General features: G+C 41.5%; 1 protein-coding gene across 1 annotated transcript in view; it reads left to right on the forward strand.

The window, feature by feature from the left end:
* Positions 1 to 16689, forward strand: part of LOC131246421 (isopentenyl-diphosphate Delta-isomerase I) — a 63129-nt gene that overhangs the window by 18902 nt on the left and 27538 nt on the right. Inside the window, exon 2 of the mRNA XM_058246532.1 lies at positions 13001 to 13056. Within this exon, the coding sequence (XP_058102515.1) occupies positions 13001 to 13056 (56 nt within the window). The remainder of the gene's footprint in view (positions 1 to 13000; positions 13057 to 16689) is intronic.

The following is a 16689-nucleotide window of genomic DNA, read 5'->3' on the forward strand; positions in this document are numbered from 1 at the left end:
TATCTAAGGTTAGGGTTGGGGATTTAAGGCGAGAGAGTAGAGAAATAGAAGAGAGAAGGAACTTGAGATGATCCACACGTGTGGACAACAACCCGGCCCAGGGGCACTTGCGTGAATCCCTCTCCGCACGTGTGTGGGACCCACGGAACCGGAAAAGGCCACCTAGGGTGGGATTGGCCAAGGGTGGCCCACTCACACACCAAACCTCGTGTCGATCTGCTGCTCGGTTTGTGCATGGTGCTCCATCGAAGTTTCAGCCCCTCTGGTGGGCCAGAATCTGAAAATCTGTTGTGGAGGAGAACCTAAGTGCAAAAAGGGGTGAATCTGAAGATGAGAAGGTTGCGGAAGATGATGGATGTGGGGTGTAGGGGTGAAGATGATTTGGGATGGTTGTGGCTTCGCACCACGGTAGTTAGCCCTTCGAGGAAGGGAGGGTTTCGCACCCAATTAGATTCTTCAACTCAAAGAGATATAGAAGAAGAGAAAACGCAAGATTTTTATTGATAAAACTTTATTGAAAATACCTACATGGGGTTGCCTATTTATAAGAAAACCCTAAACTCCAAAAGCCGTGCAATGTGTGCACACTAATACTTAAGAGATGAAGTAACAAAAATAACAACTAATCTACGCAATCAAAACCGTTCATGATGTTTCTAATAATGATAACAATCAAAACTCAAAATCCTAGATCATCTAGGGTAGTGGGCCATGATCATGAGATCCAATGGTGGAATCTACATGATGATCGGGTCCACTCCAATGCTCCATAGCAGAACCCCCTAGCTAAGAGGTCCTCCACAGATGCTGTCGTCGATCCAGATCGACAGTGGGGCCCTCCTCCTCCTTCAGTACGTGCGTAGGGTGGGGGGCGTGCGCGTGCACATGATGTCCCCATCATTTTTCTTTTGATTTTTTACTTAACTGGTCATGACACAAAAATGATCTTTGACTTATCTTGTGTGTGTGTGTGTGTGTGTGTGTGTGTATTTTAATGGATGGTTGCAATCATGTTGACCCATATGTAGTGTGATAATGGTGGTTAGAAATCAAAATATCATTTTTCTATCGTCTACAGAATCAAATGCTGCTTTTTTCCAACATGATTCTACTCCCAAGAAAGGTAAAGGAGCATAAATTATTAAAGGTTTCTTGTATGTTTTTTAAGAGAAATTTCTTAAACGATAAAAAATAAAGGAAAGATAAGAATCTTTTAACACTATCATGATATGGTGCTACTTGGTGCATGGTGAAGGGGAAAGATGTTTGATGAGTTTTTAATTTTTAATTTATATTCTTCAGAATTTTCAAGAAAATTATAAAAAATCTTACGACTTATGATATGATTTGCAATTTGATAGTGTAGACATCTCTGCATATGGACCTGTTGGGCCTTTAGGTTGTGGGCCTTTGGAGTATTTCTCTTTAAGTTATTTATGTTTTCCACTTTTGCCACCTTCTCTCTTTAGGTGCCTTTTCTTATTTCTCAAATACTTTTTTCTAACGTGATATCAAAGCATGGAAAGCTCTCTCATTGATCTCTCTTCTTTTCCTAGAATTTTTCTTCTTCTTCCAAATTTTTTTTTTTTTCCTCCTGTCTCTCTCTCTCTCTGGAGTTTGGTTTGAGAGTCGTTGCTGCCTATTTGGCAATATGATCTGATATTTTTAGGAGGGATCTTGTGTTTGCTTTGGAATTTGTAATGGGTTGCTGCCTTTTAGGTGTTTTTTTTTTTTTTTTTTTAAATAATATTTTTCAGAGCATTTTTCTTCTAGTTTTCTCAAACAGAAAAAAAAAAGAAAAAAAAAAGAAAAAAAAAAGAAAAGAAAAGAAAAGAAAGAAAGGTTGTGGCAGGTAAGGTTTGCTGAATTTACAGGTTTGGTCAGATTTTCTTCAAGGGTTCTTCCATTTTTATTTTTTTTCCTTTGAAAAACTAGTTTGGATTGGCTAGGGTTTGCTGGAATTTCCTGTTAGGGCAAAGTTTTTGGGTTCTTTTCGCCCTAATTTTTCAGCAATCTGTTTGAGGGCAACAATTAGGTAATTAAGTCTTGTTTTTCTACTCGAAGATTGTCAACATTTGTGAAGACTATCAAGCTATGTTAGTCATAACTAAGATCCATTTCTCTTCTTTTGTGGACTGGTTTGGAGCTCTTTTGGATATTCTTTTTTGAGAGCTTTGCTTGTCATACTTCTAGCTATATTTGATTATAGCAGTGACTTGGTATTCGTATGCGCCTCTTGGGCCTTTGGGTTGTGGACCTTTAGATTGTTTCTCTTTATCTCTTTTGCCCTCTTTTCTCTCTTTAAGTGCTTTTTCTTCTTTCTTAAATTCTTCTCTTCCCCAACCCTTATGGTGATTTACAATATCCGATATGATAACGATTTTGACTGTTGTGTTGTGTTCAGTAGTTTTGTAAATAGCATGTAGCATATAACGTAGTGTTCACCCCTCAATAGTGTATTGTGTATGCTACATGATACTTCTATTTTAAAAGTACAATAATAGGAAAAAATAGTAGATACTGAACATAAATATAAAATTAGAAAAAATAAAAGTAAAAAGAAGGCGTAGAAAAAAATATGCTTTAATTTTTAAGTAAAAGCATGTTCAATAACAAGTTATCAAAAGCTAACCCAAATTACATTCAGGCCAGAACTAATGACATCAACAAGTTTCTAAGAAAACTACCCTAGTTGGATCATCCCTGCTAGATTAGACGAGTTGGATGCCAAGCTACAAGATAGAAAACAATGGATAGTCACCATAGAGAAGAAGACATCAAGCATATCCAATCATCACGTGGGCCACATTATAGAAACCAATGCACATCCACTAAAAAACCACCACTGTAGTGTGGTGGCACACATGATAGACTGGGCAGGTTGGATGCTAGCCATGCCATACACACCGTAGTAGGCCCCACATAATAAATGGTTATAGAACTAGCTTATTCTGCAATTGATGCAGGGACATGTGATGACCTAACCCTAGATGCATGTATAATCAGGTTAAAGAATATTAAAATAAATACACCAATTAACTAACCGTTTCCAATCAAAGGGATTAGGTAAATCTCAACACAAAGATGAGGTTATTCCGTCAGGATCATGCCCCTTAGCATAAGATCACGTAAACAGTAAAAAGGGAGGACCTTGGGATTTGAGGATATCCTAGATCTAGTATAAGTTAGTCCACGATTAAGCTTGGATATAATTCTACTGACTAGCCATCCCTCTTTTTTGTTCGAACTAGAAAGAGGATATCCAGAGAGGAACGAAAGGGGTGAAGGATGAGGGGTTCGAGATGAAGAAGGTATAGGTCCTTTCGTCGTTAAAAGAAAAGAAGAAGGATGATTCTTACCTTTTCCTGCACATCAAAGATCGTAGAAAGAAGGAAACTTGAAATCGGGGTGGAATCCTCGACACCCAAGGGCCAATCCTGAAACCCTAATCTCTTGAATAAAGAGGAAGAAAAGAGACGAATTTCTATTCATTCAATAATAATCTAAAATAGGGTTTCTTACAACGTATAAATAAGCTATGGAAAAGTAAAAGTGCACTAAAGCTCCTAGAAACAAGAAAAATAACAAAAAAAAGACGAAAAGTAAAGAAAGTGCAATAAAGTCTCTGAAATGGGGAAAAGAACAAAAACGCCTAAAACCAAAACACCCGTGTGGTAGGGTGTGAAATCCAACCCATGGATCTATGGTCAGAGTGCGGTCATGCTGCTCCTGCACTCATAGCGTGTCAGAAAATGGGTCCGATGGACCCAACGTCCATCCACATCAACTCCCTCGCTTCGGTACTCTGTCGGCGACGCCTCCTCCTTTAGTACACTCTAAAGAGTGCACCACTGATGTCCGCATCAATTCTCCTTGGGTAGGAAGAATTTGCCACTGGCGAAAGTGAACTCTTGTATCTCTTGAGTAAATCGGGGTCGATGCGCTACAGCTCTGCCTTTGTGATCCAAGAGTAATCTGTTATGGGCCTGTTCCTTTATTTGACTAGGAATTTCTGGAAACTCTTGGAGCGAGTGGAAACTGCCTCAGATTTCAAAATTCCTCTATCTCGTCTCTTCTCGGTGCAGGTGGAAGAGAAGGTAAGATGGGTACAGGAAGATCAGGCTATGGCCAAGGTCCATATATAGGGAGGGTCTGGGAGGAAACAGGGGGACCAGTGGATAGAGGTAATGGCTAGTGAAAAGGAATTAGATCTTCCACATTAAATGTGGAACTGATGCCCATGGTAGCAGGGATATCAACAACATAAGCATTAGACCCCAACCTTTTCACAATTTTATGTGGGCTTATGCTACGGGAATGAAGCTTATTCACGGATTCAGGTGGAAACCGATCAGACCTAATACGAACCATGACGTCATCTCCAGGTTGAAATTCCCTAAATCTCCTGTGAGTGTCAGCAGAAAATTTATAATGTTCATTACTTGAATTAATCTTCCTCCTGATCTCATTATGCAATGCATGTATCTGCTGGGCGAAGGACCCTCCTAACTCCAAAGGAAGCTGTGGGGTAGCCATGAAACAATTTCAAACGGGCTCATTCTTGTGGACCTGTTCACTGAAGAATTATACGCGAACTCTGCTGTGGGAAGAACAATGTCCCAGGTCTTGTGGTGGTCTCCAACCAGACATCTTAACAAATTCCTTAGGCTACGGTTCACTACCTCTATTTGGCAATCTGACTGGGGATGATATGCTGAAGAAAACTGGAGCCTCGTACCCAAAAGATGCCAGAGAGTCTTTCAAAAATAACTAGTAAACCTAGTATCTCTGTCAAACACGATGGATCTAGGTATTCCATGGAGTCGCACAACCTCCTGAAAGAATAACTTAGCAACATGGGAGGCATTTGAGGTCTTATAATAGGGTAGGAAATGGGCTATCTTAGAAAATCGATCAACAGCCACAAGTATGGAATCGTGCTTACGAATAGTATTGGGAAGCCCAAGCACGTAGTCCATACTGGCATCTTGCCACGAGGCATGTAGAACTGGCAATGAAGTATATAAACCCGTATTTTGCTTCCTCTGCTTTGCCAATTGACGTGTCCGACACTGCCCTACAATCTTAGCCACATCTCGCTGGAGATTAGGCCAATAGAAATGATCAGACACGAGGGCAGCTATTTTATCTTGACCAAAGTGACTTGCCATTCCTCCAGCATGCAGCTCCCAAACTAGAAAATCGCGGAGGGATGTTCGTGGGATACAGAGCTTGTCCCCTCTAAAAAGATATCCATTTGTAAGGACAAACTCTGCACTCCTTGAGGGCGGGTCACTAGACAATGATATGTAAATGATCTCAAAATCAGGACAGTTTGAGTACTCACCCTTGAGTTGCTCAAAGCCTGTAACTTCAATACTCATGGATCGCAGCATCATGATACGATGGCTAAGCGCGTCAGCAACCTTATTCTCTTTTTCAGCCTTGTGCTTAAGCACAAATGTGTACTCTTGAAGAAATTGTGCCCACTTGGCATGCTTGGGGCTCAACTTCTTTTGAGAGCTCAAATATTTTCAGGCCTCATGATCAGAGAACATGACGAATTCTTGCGGTAATAAATAATGCCGCCAATGGCGGAATGATTGCACAATTGCATAGAACTCTGTCATAAGTGGAGTAGCGTTGTTTAACCTCGTTCAGCTTCTCACTAAAAAAGGCCGTAGGATGTCCCTCTTGGCTTAACACTCTGCCTATGGCAATTCTTGACGCGTCAAATGCTACCTCAAAGGCTTTGGTAAAGTTAGGTAGACGCATGACTGGTGCTTTCGTCATCTTCTTTTTAATTTCCGAGAAAGCCTGTGCCATGGCTCTAGTCCATTGAAACTCCCTTTTTCATATGCAATCTGTGATGGGGGCTATAATTGAGCTAAATCCATGGATGAATCGCTGATAGAACGTAGCTAGGCCGTGAAAGCTTCACACGTCGTGTATGGTACGTGGCTCAGGCCAATTGACAATGGCCTTGCCTTTCTTGGGGTATGTAGACATACCATCTGACGATACAACGAACCCTAGGAAGATAACACGGGAGGTCAAGAAGGAACACTTCTTGAGGTTCGCATAGAGCTTTTCTGCGCATGGCGTTGCAGACCTGCCTCAAGTGCTCGATGTGCTGGCTAGGGGACATACTATAGATGATGATATCATCAAAGTACACAACTAAAAACTTGCCCATAAAGGGTCGTAGCACTTGGGTCATCACCCTCATAAACATACTTGGTGAATTGGTTAACCCGAAGGGCATAACCAGCCACTCGTACAACCCATCATTCGTCTTGAAGACAGTTTTCCATTCATCTCTCGGGCAAATACGAATTTGGTGATAACCACTCTTGAGGTTAATTTTCGAAAAGATAGTAGAGGTGGCCATCATGTCATCAAGCCTCGGGATGGGAAACCGATACTTGATAATGATCTTGTTTATGGCTCTACTATCAACATACATGCGCCACGTGCCATCTTTCTTGGGCGTAAGAAGCGCGGGCACGACACATGGGCTCAGACTTCACGAATGAATCCCTTTTTAAGCAATTCATCTACTTGCCTCTTTAACTCGGCATGCTCGGTAGGGTTCATTCTGTAGTGAGGGAGGTTTGGTAGGGTCGCCCCTGGGACGAGATCTATCGCATGCTGAATGTCTCGCATTGGTGGAAGCTCGTCTAGAAGGTCCTTAGGGAAGACATCCTGAAACTCCTTTAGGACCGGACGAGCCTCCTGGCGTATCCTCATAGCAACCTCAGGTGTACTCTCCCTAGCCAGTAGGTCGTATACCATAGTCCCCGCCTTAGTCTCTCTCAAACTCCTTATCATCTATGATGTGGAGAGACTTCGATTGAAGCACCCTTTGACTCTTAGGACTGCCTGGGGATGCAACATCTTTCGCTCCTGTTGAAGATTTGGAAGGGAGCGGGCTCAAGACAAGCTTCTTTCCTTCGTGCTTAAATACACAATTATTCGTATGCCGGAATATTGTGACATCTTTGTCATAGAGTCATGGCCTTCCCAAGATGATATGGCCAACGTCCATCATGACCACATCACACCACTTGTCCTTGTATGGTCCAAACTCAATTGGAACAAGGCATCACTGGGTCACAGGGAGGGATGTCGCATCCACCCAAGAAACTCTCTATGGGTTGGGGTGAGGGACTAGTTTCAACCCCAGGCGACTCAAAATAACTGGGGAAACTACATTCTCATAGCTCCCATTGTCTATGATCACTTTGCAGCTCTTTTCTCCTCACTTGGCGTAAGTGTGGAACATGGTGGTTGTGCAACATTCTTCGCTTTCCTTCACCTGCGTCAAGGCGCACCTCACCACTATGAGTGGGATAGTCTCCACAGTATCATCCTCGGCATCACTAGCCGGGTCAAGGGAGGGGGTAATGATCTCCTCATCACCCTGGTCACCATCAACTTTGTCTGCCACTTCTTCTGTGGGGTGTTCGGAAACAAATGCAATGCGCCCACCCTTATTCGAAAACTCGGCAACGATGTGACCCATGCCACTAAAGCGGTAGCACTGCCCTGGCATCTTGGACCTAGTACTTGGTTCAGCCATATTATTACTTTGTTTTCTGTTGACTGGCTGGGTACTAGGTTGAGTTATGGGTTGAATTCCGACCTGGGGTCTCGCTCCCTGCGGACCTACTTTAGGCATTGTAGGTCGAAAATCAATCCCTCTCACATTGGACTGGCACACATAGTGCTCCAATTCCTGCACCACCTGGTAAGCATGTTCTAGACTGGTGACCATGTGAAGCGCGAGCTCCCACTGAAACTCAGACCTGAGGCCCATACGGAAACGGGAGAGAACCATAGCAGGGTCCTCATCCACATCGCACCTCATCATATATTCATCGAATTTGGCGATGTATTCCGTCACCGTCATGGATCCTTGGCGTAAAATGTGCCATTGATCCAACAACTTCTGCCTGTAAGAAATGGGAACATACTTCTCTTGCAACAAATCTTTCATCTCAATCCAAAAGAGAACTGGCCCTTCTTTAGATCGCCCACGGCGATGCTCCACATTCCTCCAATATAGTTTTGCCACCAATTTCATATTGGCGAACTCAACTCGTCGTGGGTTTGGCAGACCATGCCACTCAAAGAAGTGGTCCATGTCTGGTAACCAGTTAGAAAAAACTTTGGGGTCCAATCTCTCATCAAAACTGGGGGTGTCAACCTTGATGCCCTTCATGACCCTAGAAACAGGGTCCTCGTGCTCATGATATCTTTGGGGGTGCTGACGACGCACACCATCATGGCCCTCCCATTGGGTGGGAAAAACAGGATCACGATTGTGTATGAGTGGTAATGGATACATCCCATCGTGTCTGTTGCCAGGCCTACGGGCTTGGTCTGTGCCCAAACCATCCCTAGGCGGATCAGGGCCCACAGCTTGGGACTGATCGATATCCCCAGTGTCGGGGTTGCCTGGGCTCCACTTACAGTAGCAGTTGGAATACCAGCCTCTAGACGCACAACTCTTTCATTTAGACGCGTGAACCTACCTTCCTAATGTGCAAACTGCTGCGCGATATTATCCCTTAAGGTTCGAAACTGTTGATCCATTCTCTTAGTTAGGCCCTCCCTCCATAGCCTTAGTAAATTGATCGGAGTCCATGGTGTAATAGAGACCGAACTCACGACCAGTGCGCGTGGGCATACACCAGGAATGACAAGTGAATGGTCCTAGATCTATGTGCCAGAAAGGGGTAAAAATGATGATACCAATGCAATACAAATACTCTATATGGCCTAGATCTATATGGGACTCAACAAAACCTAGGAAAAAAGGACCGACTAAAGTCAACAAAATATGCCCCCTAAATAGAGCGGTCATGCGGATTTTAAAAATTTGGGTAAATGGTTTATGTAGAAATTTTTTACTACAAATACGGATTAACAATAAACTGACCTACGTTAAAACTGAGCTTTGATACCAAATTTGATGCAAGGACATGTGATGACCTAACCTTAGATGCATATATAATCAAGTTAAAGAATATTCAAATAAATATACCAAGTAACTAACCGTTTCCAATCAAAGGGATTAGGTAAATCTCAACACAAAGTTAAGGTCATTCCGTCAGGATCATGCCCTTAGCATAAGATCACGTAAACAGTAAAAAGGGAAGACCTCGGGATATGTGGATATCCCAGATCTAGCATAAGTCAGTCCACGATTAAGCTTGGATCTGATTCTACTAACTAACCTTTCCTCATTTTCGTTCGAACTAGAAATGGGATATCCAGAGAGGAACGAAAGGGGTGAAGGATGAGGGGTTCGAGATGAAGAAGGTATAGGTCCTTTTGTCGTCAAAAGAAAAGAAGAAGGATGATTCTTACCCTTTCCTGCACATTGAAGATCTTAGAAAGAAGGAAACTTGAAATCGGGGTGGAATCCTCAACACCCAAGGGCCAATCCTGAAACCCTTATCTCTTGAATAAAGAGGAAGAAAAGCGACGAATTTCTATTCATTCAATAATAATCCAAAATAGGGTTTCTCACAACGTATAAATAAGCTATGGAAAAGTAAAAGTGCACTAAAGCTCCTGGAAACAAGAAAAATAACAAAAAAAGACGAAAAGTAAAGAAAGTGCAATAAAGCCCCTGAAATAGGGAAAAGAACAAAAACGCCTAAAACCAAAACACCCGTGTGGTAGGGTGTGAAATCCGACCCATGGATCTATGGTCAAGGTGCAGTCATGCTGCTCCTGCACTCGTAGCATGTCAGAAAATGGGTCCAATGGGCCCAACGTCCATCCACATCAACTCCTCCGCTCCGGTACTCTATCGGCGATGCCTCCTCCTTTGGTACACTCTAAAGGGTGCACCACTGATGTCCGCATCAGCAATGTTGAATATGAATTGGCCTTCCCAAAAGGGAAACAAATGAAAAAATGTTAAAAGATACCCTAAATCAATTTTCAAAACCAATCAAAATAAAATAATATTCATTAATTGAGATTAAGAGTAAGAAAATACCTCTTTTTAGCTTTAAATTAACAAAAAAAATCCTAATCATGGATTGTCTCATCGGACCAATCGATCCCCTCTAATATCATCTTGAATGGTTGTCCAAATTGAGGGAATTGGATCTCTGATTTTTTATTTTATCAAGAAGTTTAAATTGAAGTTTTTTTTTTTTTTCCAAAGGATGGAAAAATATAAGTCACGCGGACTTACATAAGCAGGAATACAAGTTAAAAGATCTTTAGAGTGTTTAATGAGTGTGGAGATTGTTCATTGATATATTGTAGCCTACACACCTCAATAGAATGTAGATGCTAAACAAGGAAGACAGAACTGATGAATATGGTGAGGTCAATGATAGCGCACTGAAATTTATATATGACGTTTTGGAGGGATATTTACATTTTCAGCAACATTCAAGTCTACTCCAGAGACTACTTATGAGCTTTGGATGGTATAAAACCTCTTGGTAGCCTTGCTAGCTCATGTACTAATTCTCCCCTTAGAAGGAGCAAAATCGAGAAGAAATTCATAGAGTATATAGAGAGGTATGCACTCAATGGTGGGTTCTTGTATACGACGATACTGGTGTTTTCCTGAGTTTGAACCCCATGACTTGATATGCTTTGAAGATCAGTACCCAAGTATAAATTAGTCAAGAATGCCAGCTCTATGAGTTATAGGAAACATCTACAAACAGAAAAATCTTGGAGAGAATAGCGGTGCTACAGACTACAAAGAAGAGAGGAGGAAAGACAAACGAGAGAAGAAAATACCTAGTTAGAACAGAAGAAAAAGAAAATGTCTCCACTTGTGAAATCCTCCAATTGCTACCATTGATCGTAGGTTATGCATCATCTCCATTAACTTTGAGGTGAACTAGTTTCCCTTGCCCAATTGTGGTTGGATCACATATCTCAATGTACACTCATACTCAATTTTCTTTAGTGGTCAGATTGGATTTATCGTTCATAATAACAAGTTCGACTAGGTCAGTGCTCTCCAAACTTCTAACTGCACTCAGCTAAAGAAAGAACTACCAAAACCAATTTACCTGAAAGCTTCTACATTTCTGTCATGGCACACACATAGGGACACTTGGACACTCATCACACCAGTGCTTTGAATAACGTTCGTAGTGTAGCATCTAGCATGTACTGTAACGTAGCTATAGCACTTCGAAACGCATGCAAAGAGGTAAGTGGCATGTAGATTACGCTATTTGCTATGTAGCATATGTTATACACTGTGTAGTGTGTAGCATACATAGCATCCACTGTAGTATATTTTGGTTTTCAAGCTAAAAGACTCAAGTATCTTGTGGTGTTAGGTCAGCACCTAATCTAATAATGGTAGTGATCCTCGTAACACGTGGTACTAAAGTACAGGCATCCAGACCATCCAAACTTTGGGTCCGATTGGGGATGGAGCATATCTTTAGAATCACATCTACATTGACATGTGGCATTATAGTACATGTATGCCATGTGTAGGGCTGAAGAGTAAACAACCATTTTAAATGGTGTAAAACCAACATTGGAATGTAGCTTTTATAAAATAAAGCTATTCCAAAGAGGGCTTTCAAAAGCTCCAACGCTCGACCACACAACACTACTACCCCTCTACTCCCCCCCCATCTTTCCGAAAAATAAATAATAAAAAACCTTGAATGTATATGATTAGATACATGTAGCTATAATATGAAAGTCATCAGTGAATACAAAATACATTGTGTACGCTTCATTACCCGCACATTTCTTTTCCTCTGACCTTTCTTTCTGAAGTTTTTCACACATGTTAACTTCTTGAAATCTTGTGCACACCACTTTTAATTCAGATTTTACATTCCATCATTGGGACAGGGCTATTATGATTTCTTTCTTTCTTTCTTTCCTTTTCTGTGTTGTTTTATAACGGTAAGATCAAATTTTATACATGATGTTACCATTGGAACACATTAGTCATGACCACTTGGGTGCAAATCTCAATCCATCTTTGGTCGGACAAGGAAGAGAGTTACATTCAGTTAACTATTCGACTGTTGGGTTTTTAATTATGGATGGTAAATTAGGATTTTTAAGTTGCTGCTCTAGACACAGTTCAGGCATTTGTAGCGGTGAAGATGCATTTGCATTAGCATTTTGTAACAAAATTAGAAGCTGATTGAACTCTATTTTTTATGATACATGTCATAGGCTGTTGATCTTGAAGCACCTAGGTTATTTATAGAACCAAAGTTCCATAATAGTGAACTAGTTATTTGTTGTCAATTGAATTGGAATATGTTTGAGATGTCTGATGGCTTTGGTAAAATATTTATGAATAAAATTATAAATTGGCAGCACACCACATTATTTCACAATTCCGAAATTTATGTTAGCCTAAATGTTTATTTAATGGGTTTAAGCACCCAAGTTGTATCACAAAGATTACATTGTAATTTGTACTCCTAGAAGCAACTTTAAGCTTAGTAATATGTCAATTTTTTAATTTTCTGTGTACTAACACTGCTATTTAATATTCAATCTTTTTTGTTAGCCATGTGGTTATAGTTCATTCTTTCTCAACGATTAGTATTAGATTCATCATGCATTTTTGCTCAATTTTGTAGTTAATTTTGTTCTAATAATTTCAATGATTGAATAAAATGGTAAAGTATCATAAGTTGCATTGTGAACCTTTTAGTGTCATATTGTTATTGGCACGTACTGAATTTTGTACCTTTTAGTGTCATATTGTAATTAGCAAGTACCGAATTTTATAAAAGTATCTTTTGAATACAAAGCAAATTTGTCATCTGGGACCACAAGGCTTGCAAAGAGTTCTTTCCATTCAATTCCTTACAATCTTTATTTGTTAATGTTATTCTCTCTTTTATTTATTTATTTAATGTCTATGTAAGACACATATCCACATTTTTGGTTGTGTTTGTCACTATTTATCTATATCACTAGTATGCGCAGAAACAATAACCTTGGTTATCCTCACTTTATGTAGATGTATTTTAGTGGATGAAGAAGATCGTGTAGTTGGTCATGACTCCAAATACAATTGTAAGTGGGAGTTTTTTATGGCAGATGAATTTGATCCTTCTCAATCACTCAAAGAATCTTACTTTCTTTTGATAGATACCAATGCATTTACCTTTACTTTATATTTTTGAAATAAATGGCTTTTTACACCACTTGCTATTTTATTTGCGATTACTTGAGGAATGGTTTATTTAACATGGCAGTCATGCACATTAAACTCTTATTATTTTAATAGTTCTGTAAAATCTGCATTTTTATCATGTGTAAATATAAGTATGCACAGGTGTGCTCTAGTGGTACCGGCACCAACGTAAATAACAGTCGTAACAGGATGTTGCGGGACCACGTTGTGGGTTTATGGCATCCAACCTGTGTGAAAGATGCACCCCACCATGATAGATTCCCCAAAAGTCAAGTTGATCCAACCATCAGGTGGTATGCATCATGGAAAGTAGTGAAACACAAACACCCAAAACCCTCAAGAGTGGTGGTGCCCACTTGATGATTGCATTGGCCTGATTTTGAACCAGGTGCACATCATGTTGGTACACAACTTTTAGACAGGTTGGATTTCATACGCACATGACACACCACATGGCTATCCACAACAGCCCAGTACCACAGGTGTGGTACTAGCACCAATGTAAATAACAGTCGTAACAGGATGTTGTGGGACCACGTTGTGGGTGTATGGCATCCAACCTGTGTGAAAGATGCACCCCACCATGATAGATTCCCCAAAAGTCAAGCTGATCCAACCATCAGGTGGTATGCACCATGGAAAGCAGTGAAACACCCAAAACCCTCAAGAGTGGTGGTGCCCACTTGATGATTGCATTGGCCTGATTTTGAACCAGGTGCACATCATGTTGGTACACAACTTTTAGACAGGTTGGATTTCATACACACATGACACACCACATGGCTATCCACAACAACCTACTACCACTGTTACTTATGGTGGCCCTTGTACCACTGGGGTGTTCTTCATTTATGCATGTATACGAAGAAGGTTGTCATCTGGTGGGCAGCTGATCTTAAGACTTTTGCCAATCCACCATTTAAAATCCAACACCAAATCTTTGGTAGAAAGGCGATAATGATGATGACGACCTTTGTCAATCTACCATGTAAAAGACAACACCTAATTGTTGGGAGAACGCCTATGCTAATGATGATGATCCACCCACCCACCTAGACCCCACCCACAACATACAAATATTGATTTGTACATTACCATGTGTATGTGTTTGTTATAGATACAAGGGAACTCCATGTTTGTGTTCCTGTGCTTGACTATGTCTTGTCACGCCCCACAAATCCGGTTCCTAGCGCAATTCGCTGTAACCTGAATTCGCTGACAACCTTCATAGAACCCTGATTTTGACACTCAACATCCACACACCAAGTCCTAAAGGTAGCGTTCCCCAAGGAGGATTTATGGGAAACTTCAATAACCGAGTATAACTAAAAGAACTCCAGAAGCAACATTCATCCTCACTAAACAAAAGGTTATATACAATACTGGAAAAGGAAATACATGGTATAACAAAAAATCCAAAAGATTAGGCCCATGCTCCAGCCTTAGTGCTGATGTGCCCTAGCATAACCTACAGTGTAAACAAATGCGCATAAGCATCCTCTGAATCTCAGTAGAGTGGCATATGACAGATATATTGTATTAATATCAATACCAATATTATGGTAAGTAGCAAAGATGGAGGGCCAATCATGCCAATGTCCATGCGTGTAACCAGCCATGACAAGGCTATGCATATATGCTATGCGAGGGCCAGATAGGCCGAACGTCGTATGCAGCCATGCGATGCAAGCATGCTAATCCTGAGGTCTAATCCACATCTTAGTATAGTCCGCATATGGAATTACCAGGTTCTAGTACACATGCATCAAACCGCAACGTGCAAACATGCAAGCATAAGGGACCTCACGACTTGCCTCGTTAGTGGTATGCCAATGCCCACCCGGCTCGCCTGTAGCGGATCCGTTTCCAAGCTGGTCAGACTAAGTCTTAATCGCCACCACATACTTTGAGCAGGTGAGATCGTACCCATTTTCAACCGACCACGACACAGTGGAAGAGACGGCCTATTGGCATTCGCACACGGGTGCTCATGGATCCACTTAGTCTAGACATTGAAGTATCCTGCGGCCCACAAGGGTTTAGGGATTTTCACCCAGGGACATCCATAGTATCCAGTAAATAGTAACCAAAATTTCAATGTCCATAATTATATACGCCAACCATGGCAAAGCCGTAGAGGCTACAAACTTGATGTCGCTAGGGTGTATACTACAACCCTGATGCTGCTAGGGTGTAGATGCAAAGTGAATTATACAAACACGTGAATGCACGAGTCCATCATCCGAGTCATGCAACCATGCCATGCAAGCCGCTCCATCTCATAGGGTCCCTTGTAATGCCCTAAATCGCATGGTCATCAATGCAACCTTGCCACACATAGGCAAGGTAAAACCATGCCATGAGTACCAACTGCAGTCCACTGGCCATCAGGGGCGCCACCTGTTGGTTAGCGTCCCAAATACGGTTGTACTTGACCATGATCAAACCATCATCTAAGTCATGCGCACATGATGCGAATGAGATATGATATTGTACAATCATATAACCACTATGCATGAGGTGTATAATGCCGCATCAAGCATATAAGCAGTACTAAATCAATAAAAAGTAATGCTAAATTGAGCATAGGAGTAATGCTATATCTAGCATAAAGGAAATGTGGTATCAACTCACTTTAAAGTAAACAGACCATTCAAAAGAGGTGGTGCCTGCTTGGAATCCAAGTCTAACGGGCCCCACAAGGGTTCTACTTAAGTGGGCTTTCAAGTCAATAGGCCCACTCAACAAGCCCGCACACAAGCGGCGAAAACATACTGCTATTGGCATCCAAATGGGGCAACAATCGTAGGGTCAACAAGCGATCACGGTAAACATGGGACAGACATCAAAGTGGACCTTACGATGATCCCCAAGGCCCAAAAGGATGGCCAATAATCTAATATGGATGGCCTAAAGATGGGGGATTCAAAATACATACATCATGATGGGCCATGCGGCCCAAACGTGATCTATAAAAACGGTGAACTATATTATGGCCCACCTGAACTTGTATCTACTTCAACAGCCGGCCCATGTCCTAAAATGGGCGGGAAAACTAATGGGGCGGTATAGATATGCAACTCATACCTTAAGGTTTTAACGGTGGGCATCCTAGCTCATGACTGGTCTTAATGGTGGGGTCCACCTGAGATGCTGGATCTGTTACATTTTTGGGACCCATGTCCCACATGACTGGCCAAAAAGGATGTATAGCTAGGCCATTAGCCTATCCACCATGTGTGCCCTATGAAGTTTCTAATGGTGGATGTTCATCAATATTGTTTTCCTATGGTGTGGTCCACTTGAACCTTACAATGTGCATCATGGTGTGTCTCACTAGGATTTGCCCCATGTGTGGGTTCAGGCCTAAAATGGTCTGGAGAAATGGATAAGCAACATTGAGTATGCAACATATGCATCGAGGGAGGCCCAGTGTGCCTTAGGAAGTTTTTAAGGTAGGTGTTCAGTAACCTATTTCCCTAGTGTGGTCCACCTAAATCAGAGCCCCGCGC

This window comes from Magnolia sinica, chromosome 5, assembly GCF_029962835.1.
Source record: "Magnolia sinica isolate HGM2019 chromosome 5, MsV1, whole genome shotgun sequence".
Lineage (NCBI taxonomy): Eukaryota > Viridiplantae > Streptophyta > Magnoliopsida > Magnoliales > Magnoliaceae > Magnolia > Magnolia sinica.